General features: G+C 44.3%; 1 protein-coding gene across 5 annotated transcripts in view; it reads left to right on the forward strand.

Moving 5' to 3' along the window:
* Positions 1-21246, forward strand: part of SPATA6 (spermatogenesis associated 6) — a 71292-nt gene that overhangs the window by 13110 nt on the left and 36936 nt on the right. For all 5 annotated transcript variants that reach the window (XM_069737954.1, XM_069737953.1, XM_069737955.1 and 2 more), the window contains 2 exons: positions 501-541; positions 18354-18529. In XM_069737954.1, the coding sequence (XP_069594055.1) occupies positions 501-541; positions 18354-18529 (217 nt within the window). The remainder of the gene's footprint in view (positions 1-500; positions 542-18353; positions 18530-21246) is intronic.

Consider the following 21246-nt stretch of genomic DNA (forward strand, 5'->3'; position numbering starts at 1 on the left):
AGACCTGCCAGGAGCAGGTGAGTATCATGTGACAGCTTCCGCTCCCCCTCCCCCGCCGACCCCTGGGACAATGACTCGAGTATAAGCCTAAAAAAATGGGCTTAAAATCTCGGCCTATACTCGAGTATATACGGTATATAAAATTCCCTGTAGCAGGGATCAGTGACCTGTCAGAAGCCATACAGATGAATAACTAATCACCACATGCAGACCCCCACAGGACCACACCTGAGCACGAGCATACCATTAACTCAAAACTGAACATAAAGATTACACAATAACCACATCACCAGGTATTATAATCAGTGTAACGGCGCCGACCTGACCCTGCCTGTAGGTTACTCGGCACAATCCTGCTGACAGATTCCTTTTCGGGAGTTCTGCCTTCATCTTGTGGCTCCTTCAGTACCGTCTGAGTGTACTTGGTGTTATACCGTCTGTACTCCCCACTCCCTTATTAAATATGGACCAGAATAACCCAAAGTGAATTTCCTTTGCAGATCCCTGTGTGCTGGGCAGCGTCACACCCCGGGGTGGCGGGGTAAGTACTTTGTCCCTTATGTCACCTTAGCATGTCAGCGTTTTTTAATATCGGCTCTTGATGTGTTTATTGGATGCGACGACTTCTGTTTTTTCTGCACGTTAATAGTCCATCCTTCAGGTTTTGTAGCTAAACTTAAAAAATCTGCATCAATTAATTGATGAATGTATATAACGAGCACAGCAATGACCCCCCAGATCCTTCAGCGCTCAGGACAGATTTTCTTTCTGTACCATAGGGCGCTTTACTGATATTGCAGCTCGGCTCCTTTACCATAATTAGTCCCTCTACTTTCTGACAACTTGATCACATCTGATAAGTAATGTTGTTTAACATCTGGGAAAAAAACAAATCACCTTTTTGTGTAAATGTCATTCCTCTGCCTGTTGTCGTGTGCTCGCCGTATAATGAACGGTGACTATAACCGCTCCCATACCGAAAGCGAGGAGGATAGAAGATCATTGTTTCTAATGCTATTTACCTGCAGACTGACCCCCATATCTGCACGTGGCGGGATCCCTTTAAGCGTTTCGCTGGTGTATTCTGCACCTCCGCTCCTTACCGAGGCTGCACATTACCGTCCTCCAGATTTGTGCGCCTCCGAACTAGACAGACGCATTTTAGATTTTCTGTACGGGTAATTTGTAACTTCCTCGCTTTAGTGTCACTTTTACCATTCTCTGCACTGATTAGCAAAAAAAAAAGAGTTTCGGATGTTGCCAATCTGCCCGACATGCATTATTTCTCAGGGAAGCTCATTCCATTTTCTCCTTGCTTCATCCATTATTTTGTAAAGTACCTCGTTATTGATTTCTGACCGGTCTCATACTTCATTGTGATCTGGGTTTAGCGGAGAGACTCTTGTACGCGCTACAGAATTTTCTAACCTTCGATCTTCGGCGTCGTCTTATTTCTGTCCAGTCGAAATCGCCGAGGAATGTCAGAAGCAAGATTTACGACGTCCATTAATTTAACTTCTGAAATTCTACAAAATTAACATAATAGATACGGGAAAGAAGGAAAACGCTGCAGCTCGGCTCTGCGGACATTGGGCAATAATGGCATCCTGCATGGACCAGTCTGTGGTCTTGGTGTTGCAAGGCCAACACTTTTTCGGCATGAAGTCTTACTTTCGCAATCGCCCAAACTGCAATGGGTCCGTCTCCTGAAACTACAGAATGATCCTTCTGGAAATTCCTTCTCTGTGACCAGAGAGAGAGGCCATTCGTAGCTATAGAGAAAGTAAAGGCAGAAGTCACACCCAGGCCCTAGTGCCAAAGGGGCCCCCAGTGTCCCGTAAGAAAACTCTAGTATTATAAATTGCTTGTGGTACGTGACGGTCCTGTTATACATTTTACATCAGGGCCCAGGAGCTTCACATTTTCCCTCTGTGTGGAAGAACTGTTTCCAGGTTGGCAGATCTTATCTAACTGGTTCCAGGGCGATGCGTCTCGCCTGGTTACTTATGGGGCGGCGCCTCCTGCCCGGCTGCTTGTGGGGCGGCGCCTGCTGCCCGGCTGCTTATGGGGCGCCGCCTCCTGCCTGGTTGCTTATGGGGTGGCGCCTCCTGCCCGGCTGCTTGTGGGGCGGCGCCTGCTGCCCGGCTGCTTGTGGGGCGGCGCCTGCTGCCCGGCTGCTTAATGGGCGCCGCCTCCTGCCCAGCTGCTTATGGGGCGCCGCCTGCTGCCCGGCTGCTTATGGGGCGCCGCCTGCTGCCCGGCTGCTTATGGGGCGCCGCCTGCTGCCCGGCTGCTTATGGGGCGCCGCCTGCTGCCCGGCTGCTTATGGGGCGCCGCCTGCTGCCCGGCTGCTTATGGGGCGCCGCCTGCTGCCCGGCTGCTTATGGGGCGCCGGCTGCTTATGGGGCACCACCTCCTGCCTGGCTGCTTATGGGATGCCGCCTCCTGCCCGGCTGCTTATGGGGTGGTGCCTCCTGCCCGTCTCCTTACGTAGCGCCTCTTCTTGCCTGGCTGTTTAATACAATGGCACAATTTGCCTGAGTTTTGTCTTTTTGTAGGGTGGCCCACTGTGGGGTGCCTCATTTGGCGGGTAAGCTACGTGCAGTCTCTATAGAGGTAACTGTGGAATATAGCTTAATTCTAAATCATGTAAAGTATTACCCTAGGAGGACATAATGCTACAGCTGTCCAAAATTGGCCAACCGAATGTTTGTATTAATTTTTGTTCCTGATCATTAACACATTTAAATATGGCAGCTATCAGCCAGTGGGCAAGCAAACTAACCCATAAATATAGCGCTGTAAAGAAAGAAACACTTGCCACCAAAAAGGCATGAAAAAGGAAAATGTTAAGTTTGCTATTGACACAATCGTACTCACCTGGAAAATCATTTTTCCTGGTCCGCTTTACCACACAATAAACGCCATCAATGGCAGAATTGCATATTTTTTTTTCACCATTTCTCATTTTTCAGTACCTTACATGGTAAAGTGAATGGTGTTATTCAAAACTAAAAATGGTCCCTCTCATACATCTATATCGATGTAGAAATAAAGATGCAGCCTTTCGAAAAAGAAGTGGAAAATGCAAAAAAAAACGGAAAGTGGCTGCGGCCGGCAGCAGTTAAAAATCGTTCATGGCCGCGCAGTTTGCATCAACCTGTGCAAAAGGACCTTTAAACGAGCGCATCTTGACAATCTTCTATTATCGCAGGCAGAAGTCTTTTTAGAAATGGCTTTTCATCCAGAAATTGTGCCCTCGGTCTGTGCAGGGTCACATCAGATCAATGCAGTTTATACCGTAAGATAAGATGGGTGCGCGGTCCGAGCAAGTGATCTGGAGCCCGGGAACATCAACAAGAACAAGCAAGCCGCCCACGATGAGGACGATTTGCATTATTATACAATATTGACTCGTATAACTTTGTAGCCTGGATACGTTTTTCACAAGAGACAGATATGTATTTGTTTTTTTTCTCTTTAATTCCCAATTGATTTCTATCCATCTGCACGCTTTATGTGGGACATATTCATTGGCAGGTGACATGCTGTGTTCCCTGTTTTGCTGAAGATGGGCATTATTTAAAAAAAAAAAAAAAAATAATTATATATATATATATATATATATATATATATATGTATATATATATATATGTATATATATATATGTATATATATATATATGTATATATACATATATATATATATATATATATATATAGTTACTACCGTACTTTTTTGTTATTTTTCTCCGTGTACTTGGGAGCGAAGTTGCCAGAATAAACTATACATGGCCATTCACTTACAAGACAGTGAGTGAATATAATCTTCTGTGATTCCAGCAGCCTCTGCACTGTTTCATATCCCTGCTTTATGAGTATTGTTGTAGTATTGACTGGAGAGGATGGATGAGTGTGAAAATTTTTTTTGTTTTTCAGCTTTAAAAGTGCATCATGGGTGAAAATGTCTAATGGCACATGGATGAGGTTTCAATCCAGGAAACAATTTTTGATAATTTTTAGTAGGGTTTTTCATTACTGTAAGTAAAATGGAGATGTATATTCTGCTCAGATCATTTTTATGCTTTCACAGTCCATTTGTTTTCAGATGAATAATACGAGTCTTCGTTATTAAAGCGCTGTGTATGACAATGACTGATGAATTTAAATGAATTTCTGTGTGAAGAGTTTCCGCATGAGTGCTTTTAAGTATACCTATCATTTTTATTTTATTTACCTAAGCCAGCCGTAAATGTGAATGTAGTAATCTATGTAATATATCTTAATTGAGGGAAATGGCATATTTTGTCCTCACCAGCAGACTGTAATACACCTTCACCTCTCTGCAAGCTTTCTGGAAAGGTTCAGAAACTTCTTCAGTTATGAAAAAGTCAGTCTAAGGCTAGGCAAAAAGTAGAAAACGGGAGGAGGGGGATGCAGCTGCATTTGTGCTGTCCCAGTCTGTATGTGACATACTGAGTTCTTTGAGAAGGGGAAACTCCTAAGGTTTTGTTCACATAGGGTTTTAGCGTACGTTCAGTGGCTCCGTCGGGGCTTACATCCAAATCCCTGATTCGGGCCTAGGTGCTGATGGGGCCATTGATTTATCATGATGAAGATGGAGTCACATTAAAACTTTTAGCCTTATACACCTAGTTGAGGTGGGCACCAAGGTGTAGTTGACTTGAGGAACATCTCCTCATTTGCTTACTCTTGCCAGCTTTGATAGAGATCCTCAAGCCTGATTGGTCTTAGTTCATAATGTCCAGTACGTTTTTTCACAATTTCACCAACCATTTTTTTTGATTGGCTAAAAGTGGCATTTTTTTTCTTTGTTGTCCAGAGATGTCCTGTTTTGGGCAGCACCATTTTGCGAATGAGACAGTTTTTTGATGCATTTACTACTTCCCGTCCTGTCTAACTTTCATAAAGTATTTGACAAATTGATTGTCCATGCAGCCACTTACTTTATACTCCATTTTAGCCAAGACACTAACACTGTTGGATGCTACGACATCTAGTTCTGAAACCTGTGTTCAGGTTGAACATTGATGCTCTCCTGTCTTTTCTTTGATGACCTTTTCAAGTTGGATCAAGGAGGAACTTTCTGGTAGAGATTTCCATCTTTTGACGATCTGTTTGTTTTTCTTCCTTCCACTTTGGACTTCCGTTTGAAAGCGAGGGTGGTCATAAGATAAAACTCAAAATTCTAGTGTTCTACGTGTTTTTTTTTTGCAGTGTCGTCTAAATCTTCCCCTATAGAGGCTGTATAGGAACCCATGCAAATTGGCTTGAAGACATTACTGTTGAATGAAATATTCCATCGCCTTATTGAAGGACTTTGTCTATATTGTGGTGAAAAAGAATCACCATTGCATGGACCGTTTCAAATTCAAGGCCGAAGAGGGGAACTTGAGATCCCAGTGAAAGATCCTTGGGGGTTAAACCTATCCTCCACTAAAGACCAGTTCAGTTCGTGACAAATTGTCCTTAGTGTGCCCATTTCAAATCTTCATGTCAAGTGCCTCTATCCGCTTTGGCCTTTAGCTATTCCTCAAGAACCATAGGCTGAGATTTTCGTGGTCTTTGTTACAGATCTTCCTGAGGTACTTGGGTTCACTACTGTCTTTGTTGGTTGTGTTTTTTTTCCAAAATGTCTTGTTTTGTCCTGTCACCTGGATTTATCTGCTCCAGAACTGTTCCAAATGCTCAAAGAAATTTTCAGGTTCCCCAGTTTTCCATCTTGTATACTTTCTGAAAATACTGTACAATTTGTTTCAGGTTCTGGAGGGTGCCCTCAAGAATCTAAAAAATTTACTTAAACTTCTCTCCATATGACCTTCAACGTAATGGGCAAACAGAGGATTATTTCGTCCATGGAGCAATATGTCTGAAATTTCTCTAATTCATATCAAGATAATTACCATCTAAATTTGCTTCCTTGGGCCGAATTTGCAATTCATTTTATAGGTCGTCTGGGAAATCTCCCTTTCTCACAAACTACGGTTGTGAACCTCATCTTCTTCTTCCAGTTGCATCAGAAGGTCAATGAATAAGGTCTCTACAGACTTTCATGACATCTGGACTGAGGTAAAATCCAATTTGACAGCAACCGCAAAAGAAACAAGGAAGAGTGCTGATAATTGTTGGCCTATTTCCAACATCTCTTCTAGTGCTAAAGTTGACGTTCCACCAAAAATATCTAAAATGCTAGCTCCTAAGTTCTCCGCTCCATTTCAAATGATTGAGCAAATCAATCTGGTTACTTTCCATTTCAACTTAACTTCCACGATAAAGATTCCCAATGCTTTTCATAATTCCTATGCTTTCTGGTCCTTAACAAATTGTCTTCTACTACAATCAATTGGAAGCTTTCCTGCATTAAGGCTCTCAGCTGTCCACTGTTAGCCTCTCCCATCTTTTATATAATCTAGGCCCTTGCTAGCACTCATTGTCAGAGCTAGCTTATGCTGCATGGCTGGACGAGGTTGTTGGAAAAGGCGTTTGGTGGATTTATCTGTGACTGTTGCTAGGATTTGAATGTGTGATAATTCCCTTTGTTCTCCTACTTTGGTTTAACCCCATCCTCCTCTCCCAAGTGCATCCATTTGTTATATGTGTGCATTAATTTGTATGTTTGGTACTTATTGTTACCCCTGCTCGTATTACCTTGTTAGTCTGGTTGGTGTATTACGGTGCATTACCACTCCCCTCGGTGGGGGAGGGGTACAGACTGAGGGCGGATTCAGGAGCCAATACAAGGAATGCGGCCTCGGTGTCTTCACCATCAGAAGTAATCTGGGAAGCAGGGCGAGCTAGGGCACCGCTAGCATTAGGGACAGGGAAGGAGCCTCTGTTCCCGGCCACCCGACAATAGAGTCGTGACACCAGTCCAAGCCTAGAACATGTGTTCTCTCCTGGTTCTCCGGTTTTCTCCCAGACTTAAGAAAATAAAAACACTAATAGGTTAACTGAATCCTACAAAATTATCCTCGTGTGCATTTGTCAATTTTTTGAGCTATAGGAATTTAGAGCCCTGCACTCACGTGACACCGTGCTCAAGGACTGACGTGAATAGTAGCCCCCATGGTAGCACAGAATCCAGCCTAGATTTCTAGCCGCGGTGATGTTTCAGCATGCAGACACCATTATTTTAATTTCCAATTTTCTTGTCTTACTGCCTCAAGCCTCGCACCGTTAACGATAACCTCATAGAAGGCTTCGAAATGTTTTTTTGTTTCTTCCCTTTGCCTCCATATAATTTACATTCCTCGGACCGTCCTCGTGATTCATGACTGTTTTATCATAGAGATTTTAATTAAAATTGATTTGTTTGAAGGAATAAAGCTATATTAACAGCAGGAACTTTTGGGCTCTGCAAGACAGCCCGGGTTGGTCTTTAATTCATCACTCCCTGGATGGCCCAGAGCCGCTGAGCTTCCCAGCAAAACTAAAGGGAGATTGAAATCTACCTTTATTAGCAGCTGAAAACCCAGCACGGCTCTGAAATTAAAGGCAGAACGTGTTTGGAATGAACTCCACGGCGAGAAAACTCCAAGAATAAACAATAAACATAATATTGGCCACTTCCCGACGCAGATAAGGTTTTCTCCCAAGTTGCAAAATGCCAGATATCGATATGCAGATGCCGCTTGATTAATGGATTTTTTTTTTTTTTATCATCAGCACGCAGAAATCTAAATTACTTTCCCCATAATTTCCATCCGTCTTGCTCAGTCACAGCCTACAGCCAATGATTGTTTTTTTTTATTTTATTTTTCCTCTTGATTTTTTTTTTCAGCTATAGGTATTCAGAGGTAGGTGTGATGTGTTGCTATGCCAAAAAGATTCAGATGGATTTTGATTATGTTTTATGTTGATTTTTATCTTTTCTTTTACTCTTTTGACAATGCAATTTGAGAATAAAAAACTACGTACATGCAGGATATGTACGGTATATATGTACAGGTGCTTCTCGCAAAATTAGAATATCATCAAAAAGTTAGTTAATTTCAGTTCTTCAATACAAAAAGTGAAACTCGTATATTATATACAGGTCCTTCTCAAAAAATTAGCATGTAGTGTTAAATTTCATTATTTACCATAATGTAATGATTACAATTAAACTTTCATATATTATAGATTCATTATCCACCAACTGAAATTTGTCAGGTCTTTTATTGTTTTAATACTGATGATTTTGGCATACAACTCCTGATAACCCAAAAAACCTGTCTCAATAAATTAGCATATTTCACCCATCCAATCAAATAAAAGTGTTTTTTAATAACAAACAAAAAAACCATCAAATAATAATGTTCAGTTATGCACTCAATACTTGGTCGGGAATCCTTTGGCAGAAATGACTGCTTCAATGCGGCGTGGCATGGAGGCAATCAGCCTGTGACACTGCTGAGATGTTATGGAGGCCCAGGATGCTTCAATAGCGGCCTTAAGCTCATCCAGAGTGTTGGGTCTTGCGTCTCTCAACTTTCTCTTCACAATATCCCACAGATTCTCTATGGGGTTCAGGTCAGGAGAGTTGGCAGGCCAATTGAGCACAGTAATACCATGGTCAGTAAACCATTTACCAGTGGTTTTGGCACTGTGAGCAGGTGCCAGGTCGTGCTGAAAAATGAAATCTTCATCTCCATAAAGCATTTCAGCCGATGGAAGCATGAAGTGCTCCAAAATTTCCTGATAGCTAGCTGCATTGACCCTGCCCTTGATGAAACACAGTGGACCAACACCAGCAGCTGACATGGCACCCCACACCATCACTGACTGTGGGTACTTGACACTGGACTTCAGGCATTTTGGCATTTCCTTCTCCCCAGTCTTCCTCCAGACTCTGGCACCTTGATTTCCGAATGACATGCAAAATTTGCTTTCATCAGAAAAAAGTACTTGGGACCACTTAGCAACAGTCCAGTGCTGCTTCTCTGTAGCCCAGGTCAGGCGCCTCTGCCGCTGTTTATGGTTCAAAAGTGGCTTTACCTGGGGAATGCGGCACCTGTAGCCCATTTCCTGCACACGCCTGTGCACGGTGGTTCTGGATGTTTCCACACCAGACTCAGTCCACTGCTTCCTCAGGTTCCCCAAGGTCTGGAATCGGTCCTTCTCCACAATCTTCCTCAGGGTCCGGTCTCCTCTTCTCGTTGTACAGCGTTTTCTGCCACATTGTTTCCTTCCAACAGACTTACCATTGAGGTGCCTTGATACAGCACTCTGGGAACAGCCTATTTGTTGAGAAATTTCTTTCTGGGTCTTACCCTCTTGCTTGAGGGTGTCAATGATGGCCTTCTTGACATCTGTCAGGTCGCTAGTCTTACCCATGATGGGGGTTTTGAGTAATGAACCAGGCAGGGAGTTTATAAAAGCCTCAGGTATCTTTTGCATGTGTTTAGAGTTAATTAGTTGATTCAGAAGATTAGGGTAATAGGTCGTTTAGAGAACCTTTTCTTGATATGCTAATTTATTGAGACAGGTTTTTTGGGTTATCAGGAGTTGTATGCCAAAATCATCAGTATTAAAACAATAAAAGACCTGACAAATTTCAGTTGGTGGATAATGAATCTATAATATATGAAAGTTTAATTGTAATCATTACATTATGGTAAATAATGAAATTTAACACTATATGCTAATTTTTTGAGAAGGACCTGTAGAGCGATCTATTTCACGTGTTTATTTCTGTTAATGTTGATGATTATGGCTTACAGCCAATGAAAACCCAGAAGTCATTATATCAGTAAATTAGAATAATTAACAAAAAACACATGCAAAGGCTTCCTAAGTGTTTAACAAGATCCCTTAGTCTGTTTCAGTAGCTCCACAATCATGGGGAAGACTGCAGACTTGACAGATGTTCAGAAGGCAGTCACTGACACACTGTACAAGGAGGGTAAGCCACAAAAGGTCATTGTTAAAGAATCTGGATGTTCCGAGTGCTGTATCCAAGCATATTAATGGTAAGTTGGGTTGAAGGAAAAAGTGTTGTGGAAAAAGGTGCTCAAGCAACCGGGATAACCGCAGCCTTGAAAGGATTAAGAAAAGGACATTCAAAAATTTGAGGGAGATTCACAAGGAGTGGACTGCTGCTGCAGTCATTGCTTCAAGAGCCATCACACACAGACGTATCCAGGACATGGGCTACAAGTGTCACATTCCTTGTGTCAGGCCACTCATGACCAATAGACAACGCCAGAAGCGTCTTACCTGGGCCAAGGAGAAAAAGAACTGGACTGTTGCTCAGTGGTCCAAGGTGTTGTTTTCAGATGAAAGTAAATTTTACATTTCATTTGGAAATCCAGGTCCCAGAGTCTGGAGGAAGAGTGGAGGCAACAATCCAAGCTGCTGGAGGTCTAGTGTGAAGTTTCCACAATCCTTGTCAGCGCAGCCGTCTACCAAGATATTTTAGAGCACTTTATGCTTCCCTCTGCCGACAAGCTTTTGGAGATGGAAATGTTCTTCTCCAGCAGGACTTGGCACCTGTCCACACTGCTAAAAGTACCAATACCTGGTGTACAAACAACAGTATCACTGTGCTTGATTGGCAGCAAACTCGCCTGACCTCAACCCAATAGGGAATCTAAGGGGTATTGTCAAGAGGAAGATGAGACACCAGACCCAACAATGCAGACGAGCTGAAGGCTGCTATCAAAGCAACCTGGGCTTCCATAACCCCTCAGCAGTGCCACAGGCTGATCGCCTCCATGCCACACTGCATTGATGCAGTAATTGATGCAAGAGGAGCCCGGACCAATTATTGAGTGCATTGTTATGACCTGGTGGTCAGGACAATAATGGACCTGCTGGTTAAGAGCGCACGGAATGACCTGATAGTTACTGATAATAAAGGACGAGCTCTGGGACGTGGGAACTCTGCTGACCGCAATCCCTAAACCTGTCAACCACACTAGAAATAGCCGTGGATTGCGCCTAACGCTCCCTATGCAACTCGGCACAGCCTAAGAAACTAGCTAGCCCTGAAGATAGGAAAATAAAGCCTACCTTGCCTCAGAGAAATACCCCAAAGGAAAAGGCAGCCCCCCACAAATAATGACTGTGAGTAAAGATGAAAATACAAACACAGAGATGAAATAGGTTAAGCAAAGTGAGGCCCGACTAACTGAACAGACCGAGGATAGGAAAGATTACTTTGCGGTCAGCACAAAAACCTACAAAAAGACCACGCAGAGGGCGCAAAAAGACCCTCCGCACCGACTCACGGTGCAGAGGCGCTCCCTCTGCGTCCCAGAGCTTCCAGCAAGCAAGACAACAAATTAAATAGCAAGCTGGACAGAAAAATAGCAAACCAAAGAAATACAAGCTGGAACTTAGCTTCTGATGGGAAGACAGGTCACAAGAACGATCCAGGAGTGAACTAGACCAATACTGAAACATTGACAGGTGGCGTGGAGCAAAGATCTAAGTGGAGTTAAATAGAGCAGCAGCTAACGAATTAACCTCGTCACCTGAGAAAGGAAACTCCGAAACACCCACCAGAGGAAGTCCATGGACAGAACCAGCCGAAGTACCATTCATGACCACAGGAGGGAGCCCGACAACAGAATTCACAACAGTACCCCCCCCCCCTTGAGGAGGGGTCACCGAACCCTCACCAGAGCCCCCAGGCCGACCAGGATGAGCCAAATGAAAGGCACGAACCAGATCGGCAGCATGAACATCAGAGGCAAAAACCCAGGAATTATCTTCCTGACCATAACCCTTCCACTTGACCAGGTACTGGAGTTTCCGTCTCGAAACACGAGAATCCAAAATCTTCTCCACCACATACTCCAACTCCCCCTCAACTAACACCGGGGCAGGAGGATCAACGGATGGAACCACAGGCGCCACGTATCTCCGCAATAACAACCTATGGAACACATTATGGATGGCAAAAGAAGCAGGAAGGGCTAAACGAAATGACACAGGATTGATAACCTCAGAAATCTTATACGGACCAATGAAACGAGGCTTAAACTTAGGAGAGGAAACCTTCATAGGAACAAAACGAGACGACAACCGAACCAAATCCCCAACACGAAGTCGGGGACCCACACAACGCCGGCGGTTAGCGAAACGTTGAGCCTTCTCCTGGGACAATGTCAAATTGTCCACCACATGAGTCCAAATCTGCTGCAACCTATCCACCACAGTATCTACACCAGGGCAGTCTGAAGACTCAATCTGCCCTGAAGAGAAACGAGGATGGAAACCAGAGTTGCAGAAAAACGGCGAAACCAAAGTAGCCGAGCTGGCCCGATTATTAAGGGCGAACTCAGCCAACGGCAAAAAGGACACCCAATCATCCTGATCAGCAGAAACAAAGCATCTCAGATATGTTTCCAAAGTTTGATTAGTTCATTCGGTTTGGCCATTTGTCTGAGGATGGAAAGCCGAGGAAAAAGACAAATCAATGCCCATCCTAGCACAAAAGGAATGCCAAAAACTTGAAACAAACTGGGAACCTCTGTCAGAAACGATGTTCTCCGGGATACCATGTAAACAAACCACATGCTGGAAAAATAATGGCACCAACTCAGAGGAGGAAGGCAATTTAGACAAAGGTACCAAATGGACCATCTTAGAAAAGCGATCACAAACCACCCAAATGACCGACATCTTTTGAGAGACGTGGAGATCCGAAATAAAATCCATAGAAATATGCGTCCAGGGCCTCTTCGGGACCGGTAAGGGCAAAAGCAACCCACTGGCATGAGAACAGCAGGGCTTAGCCCGAGCACAAGTCCCACAGGACTGCACAAAAGAACGCACATCCCGCGACAAAGACGGCCACCAGAAGGATCTAGCCACCAAATCTCTGGTACCAAAGATTCCAGGATGGCCAGCCAACACTGAACAATGAATCTCAGAGATAACTCTACTAGTCCATCTATCAGGGACAAACAGTTTCTCCGCTGGGCAACGGTCAGGTCTATCAGCCTGAAATTTTTGCAGCACCTGCCGCAAATCAGGGGAGATGGCAGACAAAATTACCCCCTCTTTGAGAATACCCGCCGGCTCAGGAACACCCGGAGAGTCAGGCACAAAACTCCTTGACAGGGCATCAGCCTTCACATTCTTAGAGCCCGGAAGGTACGAAACCACAAAATCAAAACGGGAGAAAAATAACGACCATCGAGCCTGTCTCGGATTCAACCGTTTGGCAGACTCAAGATAAGTCAAATTCTTGTGATCTGTCAAGACCACCACGCGATGCTTGGCTCCTTCCAGCCAATGACGCCACTCCTCGAATGCCCACTTCATGGCCAACAATTCACAATTACCAACATCATAGTTACGCTCAGCAGGCGAAAACTTTCTAGAAAAGAAAGCACATGGCTTCATCACTGAGCCATCAGAACTTCTTTGCGACAAAACAGCCCCTGTTCCAATCTCAGAAGCATCAACCTCAACCTGAAACGGAAGCGAAACATCTGGCTGGCACAACACAGGGGCAGAAGAAAAACGACGCTTCAACTCCTGAAAAGCCTCTACAGCCGCAGAAGACCAATTGAACACATCAGCACCCTTCTTGGTCAAATCAGTCAACAGTTTAGCAACAGTAGAAAAATTAGCGATGAAGCGCCGATAAAAATTAGCAAAGCCCAGGAACTTTTGCAGGCTCTTCACAGATGTCGGCTGAGTCCAATCGTAAATGGCCTGGACTTTAACAGGGTCCATCTCGATAGTAGAAGGGGAAAAAATGAACCCCAAAAATGAAACCTTCTGAACTCCAAAGAGACACTTTGACCCCTTCACAAACAAGGAATTTGCACGAAGGACCTGGAACACCATTCTGACCTGCTTCACATGAGACTCCCAATCATCCGAGAAGACCAAAATATCATCCAAATACACAATCAGGAATTTATCCAGGTACTCTCGGAAGATGTCATGCATAAAGGACTGAAATACTGATGGAGCATTGGAAAGCCCGAATGGCATAACCAGGTACTCAAAATGGCCCTCGGGCGTATTAAATGCTGTTTTCCATTCATTGCCTTGTTTAATACGCACAAGATTATACGCCCCTCGAAGATCTATCTTGGTGAACCAACTAGCCCCTTTAATACGAGCAAACAAATCAGACAGCAACGGCAAAGGATACTGAAATTTGACTGTAATTTTATTAAGAAGGCGGTAATCAATGCAAGGTCTCAAAGAACCATCCTTCTTGGCCACAAAAAAGAACCCTGCTCCTAACGGTGATAACGACTGGCGAATATGGCCTTTCTTCAAGGATTCCTTTATATAACTCCGCATAGCGGCGTGTTCTGGCACAGATAAATTAAACAATCGGCCCTTAGGAAACTTACTACCAGGAATCAAATTAATTGCACAATCGCAATCCCTATGAGGAGGTAGGGCACTGGCTTTGGGCTCATCAAATACATCCCGATAATCCGACAAAAACTCTGGAACTTCAGAAGGAGTGGAAGACGAAATAGTCAAAAATGGAACATCACCATGTACCCCCTGGCAACCCCAGCTGGACACAGACATAGATTTCCAGTCCAATACTGGATTATGAACCTGTAGCCATGGCAACCCCAAAACGACCACATCATGCAGATTATGCAACACCAGAAAGCGGATATCCTCCTGATGTGCAGGAGCCATGCACATGGTCAATTGGGTCCAATACTGAGGCTTATTCTTGGCCAAAGGCGTAGCATCAATTCCTCTCAATGGAATAGGATACTGCAAGGGCTCCAAGAAAAAACCACAGCGCCTAGCATACTCCAAGTCCATCAAATTCAGGGCAGCACCTAAATCCACAAATGCCATAACAGAATAGGATGACAAAGAGCAAATCAGAGTAACAGACAATAGAAATTTAGACTGTACCGTACCAATGGTGGCAGACCTAGCGAAACGCTTAGTGCGCTTATGACAATCGGAGATAGCATGAGTGGATTCACCACAGTAAAAACACAGCCCATTTCGACGTCTGTATTCTTGCCGTTCATCTCTGGTCAAAGTCCTATCACATTGCATAGGCTCAGGCCCATGCTCAGATAGTACCGCCAAATGGTGCACAGCTTTACGCTCATGCAAGCGTCGATCGATCTGAATGGCCAAGGACATAGACTCATTCAGACCAGCAGGCATGGGAAACCCCACCATGACATCCTTAAGGGCTTCAGAGAGACCCTTTCTGAAGATTGCTGCCAGAGCACATTCATTCCACTGAGTGAGCACAGACCACTTTCTAAACTTCTGACAATATATCTCTGCTTCATCCTGACCCTGACACAGAGCCAGCAAGATTTTCTCTGCCTGATCCACTGAATTAGGTTCGTCATAAAGCAATCCAAGTGCCAGGAAAAACGCATCAACATCACGCAATGCCGGATCTCCTGGCACAAGGGAAAATGCCCAGTCTTGAGGGTCCCCACGTAACAAAGAAATAATGATCTTTACTTGTTGAACAGGGTCACCTGAGGAGCGAGGTTTCAAGGCAAGAAACAATTTACAATTATTCCTGAAATTCAAGAACTTAGATCTATCACCAAAAAACAAATCAGGAATAGGAATCTTAGGCTCTGACATCGGATTCTGAACCACAAAATCTTGAATGTTTTGTATCCTTGTAGTGAGATTATCCATCCAAGAGGACAGACCTTGAATGTCCATGTTTACACCAGTGTCCTGAACCACCCAGAGGTAAAGGGGAAAATTGAGACAAAACACACTGCAAAGAAAAAAAAAAGGTCTCAGAACTTCTCTTATCCCTCTATTGAGATGCATTAGTACTTTGGGCCACCTGTACTGTTATGACCTGGAGGTCAGGACAATAATGGACCTGGTGGTTAAGAGCGCACGGAATGACCTGATAGTTACTGATAATAAAGGACGAGCTCTGGGACGTGGGAACTCTGCTGACCGCAATCCCTAAACCTATCAACCACACTAGAAATAGCCGTGGATTGCGCCTAACGCTCCCTATGCAACTCGGCACAGCCTAAGAAACTAGCTAGCCCTGAAGATAGGAAAATAAAGCCTACCTTGCCTCAGAGAAATACCCCAAAGGAAAAGGCAGCCCCCCACAAATAATGACTGTGAGTAATGATGAAAATACAAACACAGAGATGAAATAGGTTAAGCAAAGTGAGGCCCGATTTACTGAACAGACCGAGGATAGGAAAGGTTACTTTGCGGTCAGCACAAAAACCTACAAAAAGACCACGCAGAGGGCGCAAAAAGACCCTCCGCACCGACTCACGGTGCAGCGGCGCTCCCTCTGCGTCCCAGAGCTTCCAGCAAGCAAGACAACAAATTAAATAGCAAGCTGGACAGAAAAATAGCAAACCAAAGAAATACAAGCTGGAACTTAGCTTCTGATGGGAAGACAGGTCACAAGAACGATCCAGGAGTGAACTAGACCAATACTGAAACATTGACAGGTGGCGTGGAGCAAAGATCTAAGTGGAGTTAAATAGAGCAGCAGCTAACGAATTAACCTCGTCACCTGAGAAAGGAAATTCAGAAACACCCACCAGAGGAAGTCCATGGACAGAACCAGCCGAAGTACCATTCATGACCACAGGAGGGAGCCCGACAACAGAATTCACAACAGTGCATTTACTGAACATACATTTCAGTAGGTCAACATTTCGGATTTTAAAATAATTTTTCAAGCTGGTGTTATAAAGTATTCTAATTTTCTGAGATAATGACTTTTGGGTTTTCATTGGCTGTAAGCCATAATCATCAACATTAACAGAAATAAACGTGAAATAGATCACTCTGCTTGTAATGACTCTATAATACGAGTTTCACTTTTTTGTATTGAAGAACTGAAATAAATTCACTAACAGTAATTCACACTTCAGTTACATTTTAATATTTCACTGAAATTAAAGACTGAGTTTCATAGAACATTTTTAACCCATTAAAGAAAAAAAGGTTAATAATGTAACTTTCATTACATAATCTTCAGTTTTGCTCGAATGAGTTGATGCAAAAATGAATAAGCCCCACATCAATTACTACTACTTCTGGTATTTTGCTTGACTTCATGATTTTTAAGGACAGCATGATGACTTTTAGACATGAAATGAACAAGTTGGCGACATATTACAACATCTATCTTATTCCTTTACACCACTTTTAGAGCCAGGATGCTGGATGGAGGGTGATGACAACTTGTCTCTTCAGAATTCTCCATAGGTGTCCGGTTGGGTTAAAATCAGAAGACACTTGGCCACTCAATCACTTTTACCCTGTTCTTATTCAGAAATACAACAGATATGTATTTTGGATCATGATCATGTTGGAAAAGTGTATGTCTATCGAGGGCACAGAGTGATGGCAGCATCTTTTCTTTCAATATTGAGCAGTACATCTATGAATCCATGTTGCCATCAATGAAAATTAGCTCCCCGACACCAGCAGAACTTATATAGCCCCACATAAGAACATGGGCACCACCATGCTTCACTGTAGGCACTATGCATTTTTGTATATATTAGGTAATAAATGTATGATTACCGGGGGTTCACCATTGGGACGCCCAGAAGTCCAGAAAATGGGGATCCTAAAGTGTCCGTCTGAATGAAGCAGTAGAGCGTATACAAGAACACCACTCTACTAGGAGCTGTAGTGACCGGGCGTGACCACCGCTGAGATGATGAGTTATTTTTGGATGGGAAAGTGGCTGACCACATACAGCTTTAGATTCACAAATGCATAATTTCCATACTCCATTTTCTTGATTTAGATTATTTGTCACCTTTTTTTTATTTTTGCACTTGACAAATTACTTCTGGAGGAAAATGGCAAAAAATGTATGGAGACTACATTTTTTTTTTCACATTGTTTTGCTACTTGCTAGAGTGTAGAAGCCATAGTGTTACAGTGAATCCAAGAAACACAAAATCTTTATTGTGTCATACATGCGTGATGGGGTATGTTCACGCCACATCTTCAGACGGCTTCTACGTGGTACCCGCCACCCCTGACAAAAATGCTAAAAAAAAGGCCAAAAAGAATGCCGATGTACACAGCAACGTCAAATCGGCATTGCTGTGCACATCCATCTCAAGCTTTGAAAGTCGTGAAGTAGCTAAAAGAAGTGACCTGATCGCTCCTTAGATGGCTTCCGCTTTGAAGCTCACACTGTTATATAAGTTAGAAAAGAAAAAAAAAGTGGTGGCAAAGCCGACATAAAAGGCGTCAGGAAAAATACCGCCCATAAACATTAGTCTGTTTGCCGATCCTGCCAACATTGTTGCGTTTGGCCAACTTAGACTATTGTGTATGGGGGCGCTTATTGCAGATATTTCTTTAAAATTTCTTACAAGCCATCATTAGTCAGCTCTTTCCTACTTATATTGATAGGACTCCAAGAAGATGCACATCGATGACCTTCAGACGTCATTGGACAATGTAAATGACAAAAGGCTTCAAGAGTCACCGTGGCACAGAACTCCATCACTTCTGTCTCGCTCCGCTCCGCCATCATTCCTGAGACGCCCACCCAGTCCTGTCCTGAACAGATCGTCTCTTAGAGAGAGGTAACCGTCATGTCTCAATGTATTTGTTGAGTTCATATTTGTACAACAGGGAACGTTCGCTCAATTATTATAACACTTTATTTGCAAAATTGCATTGAACGTCTGACACCGCCCCCCCCAACACGCTGCGATCAAATCAATCTCAAGGTGTTGTTTTTATGTAATCTCTCCATCTCGGAGAGCGCTGCACCATCTACGTCTGCGGGAAGGCAGTCAGCAGAATCGCTGCCTAATTGTTCAATATACAAAGTTGCTGAGCGCTTAGATTTTCTGAAAGGAAAGATTTGTATCTCCGTCTTTTCATGGTAGATGTCACCCGCTGTCAGTCATAGCCAGAAGCAAAGAAGAGGCAGAGTGGCGTGGGGCGCCTGCCATTCTGCTACAGGAAAAAAGTTGTCCCACGACCTCAAAAACTGTGAAATTAAAAAAAAAAAAAAATTCTTATCTTGTTTTTTGACCTGTGTCCATTCCCGCAGACCTAGGCACTGATAGTCAGTCGTGTAATTGTGCCTCATCTTTATAAAAGGCATACAATTTTATTATTTTTTACTTTGTGTTGTTCAATGTGGACAGATGTAGTTGTAGGAAATCTGTTTATAAACGGTGTATATTATATATATATATATATATAAAATACAATAATTTATACATTTATTATTTGTTTTATTTACTGTTTATATATTTTATTATGGAATGGGAAAACAGAGATGATGAAAAAATGATTATTTTTATGCTAGCATTTTTTGCACTTTTTTAGTCTTTCTATGGGATTTGAACCGCTGATATTTCTGTTATTGCTGCATATTGTCATTTAAAGGGGTGTCCTCGTCTTCTGAGTTCAGGAGCACACCTCTCCCCTGTCTCCTGATTTTCTGATTTTTTTTTTTTTTAAGAGATGGTGCTTCCTGAAGATTGACATTGCGGACCAGTGGTTTAGTTTTGTGACTAATCCGAACGGTACGCTCTTCCGTGCCTCAAATAGAGGCAAAGTAACTGAGGAGCGCTGTGACCCTTGAGCTGGTCAGATTCCTTCAGAGCAGCACTTTTAAGCTTACGAGCTCGCGCTCCTTTGGGTACCTGACACCCCTGATAAGAGACTGCAGAACTTTATCGATAACCTAGGCATCGAGTCGTACATTATAGAATTAAAAATCCCTTCATTTTGTTTTTTATAATTTTACATGCTTAAAAACATGAGGCAACACTCTTTTAAATAATCTCCCTGCTCCTAGAAGCAAAAGGATGGTAGACACAAGGGCCTTCAGTGAGCCTCCTCCCCGTATGACAGCCCCCTCCACATTATGGACTATTTCAATTGTGTGGCAGAGCCCCCCTCCCCGCCATCTGACTAGGCCACATAAGCAAATTGCTAACATCAGAGATGGCTTCTACCCTGTATTTACAGTTAGGTGTCAGCTGGAGTCAGATTTACGGGAGCTCCATAGAGTCAAACCTGACAGCGGCCATGTGTATAGTTACACATCTTGGCTATTGGGCAGTGATTCTGCAGTTTGCCTTCCACAGCTCGCGCTCTCTCTCTTTGGCTCTCACTCTCTCTCTCTCCCCTCATCTTTTACCCCACCATTCCCCCCGTCTTTCTTCCCCCCTTTCCCTCCATCTGTCTTCTTTCCCCCTCCATGTGTCTTCTCTCCCCCCTCCATCTGTCTTCTCCCCCCGTCTGTCTTCTCTCCCCCCTCCATCTGTCTTCTCTCCCCCCTCCGTCTGTCTTCTCTTTCCCCCTCCATCTGTCTTCTCTCCTCCCGTCTGTCTTCTCCCCCCGTCTGTCTTCTCTCCCCCTCCGTCTGTCTTCTCTCCCCCTCCGTCTGTCTTCTCCCCCCGTCTGTCTTCTCTCCCCCCTCCATCTGTCTTCTCCCCCCGTCTGTCTTCTCTCCCCCTCCGTCTGTCTTCTCTCCCCCCTCCGTCTGTCTTCTCTCCCCCCTCCGTCTGTCTTCTCTCCCCCCTCCGTATGTCTTCTCCCCTCCGTCTGTCTTCTCTCCCCTCCGTCTGTCTTCTCTCCCCCTCCGTCTGTCTTCTCTCCCCCCTCCATCTGTCTTCTCCCCTCCGTCTGTCTTCTCTCCCCCCTCCGTCTGTCTTCTCTCCTCCCGTCTGTCTTCTCCCCCCGTCTGTCTTCTCTCCCCCTCCGTCTGTCTTCTCTCCCCCCTCCGTCTGTCTTCTCTCCCCCTCCGTCTGTCTTCTCTCCCCCTCCGTCTGTCTTCTCTCCCCCCTCCATCTGTCTTCTCCCCCCGTCTGTCTTCTCTCCCCCTCCGTCTGTCTTCTCTCCCCCCTCCGTCTGTCTTCTCTCCCCCCTCCGTCTGTCTTCTCTCCCCCTCCGTCTGTCTTCTCTCCCCCTCCGTCTGTCTTCTCTCCCCCTTCGTCTGTCTTCTCTTCCCCCTTCCGTCTGTCTTCTCTCCCCCTCCGTCTGTCTTCTCTCCCCCCTCCATCTGTCTTCTCCCCCCATCTGTCTTCTCTCCCCCTCAGTCTGTCTTCTCTCCCCCCTCCATCTGTCTTCTCCCCCCGTCTGTCTTCTCTCCCCCTCCGTCTGTCTTCTCTCCCCCCTCCGTCTGTCTTCTCTCCCCCCTCCGTCTGTCTTCTCTTACCCCCTCCGTCTGTCTTCTCTCCCCCTCCGTCTGTCTTCTCTCCCCCTCCGTCTGTCTTCTCTCCCCCCTCCGTCTGTCTTCTCTCCTCCCTCCGTCTGTCTTCTCCCCTCCGTCTGTCTT

The sequence above is a fragment of the Ranitomeya imitator genome, chromosome 8 (genome assembly GCF_032444005.1).
Source record: "Ranitomeya imitator isolate aRanImi1 chromosome 8, aRanImi1.pri, whole genome shotgun sequence".
Taxonomy (NCBI): domain Eukaryota; kingdom Metazoa; phylum Chordata; class Amphibia; order Anura; family Dendrobatidae; genus Ranitomeya; species Ranitomeya imitator.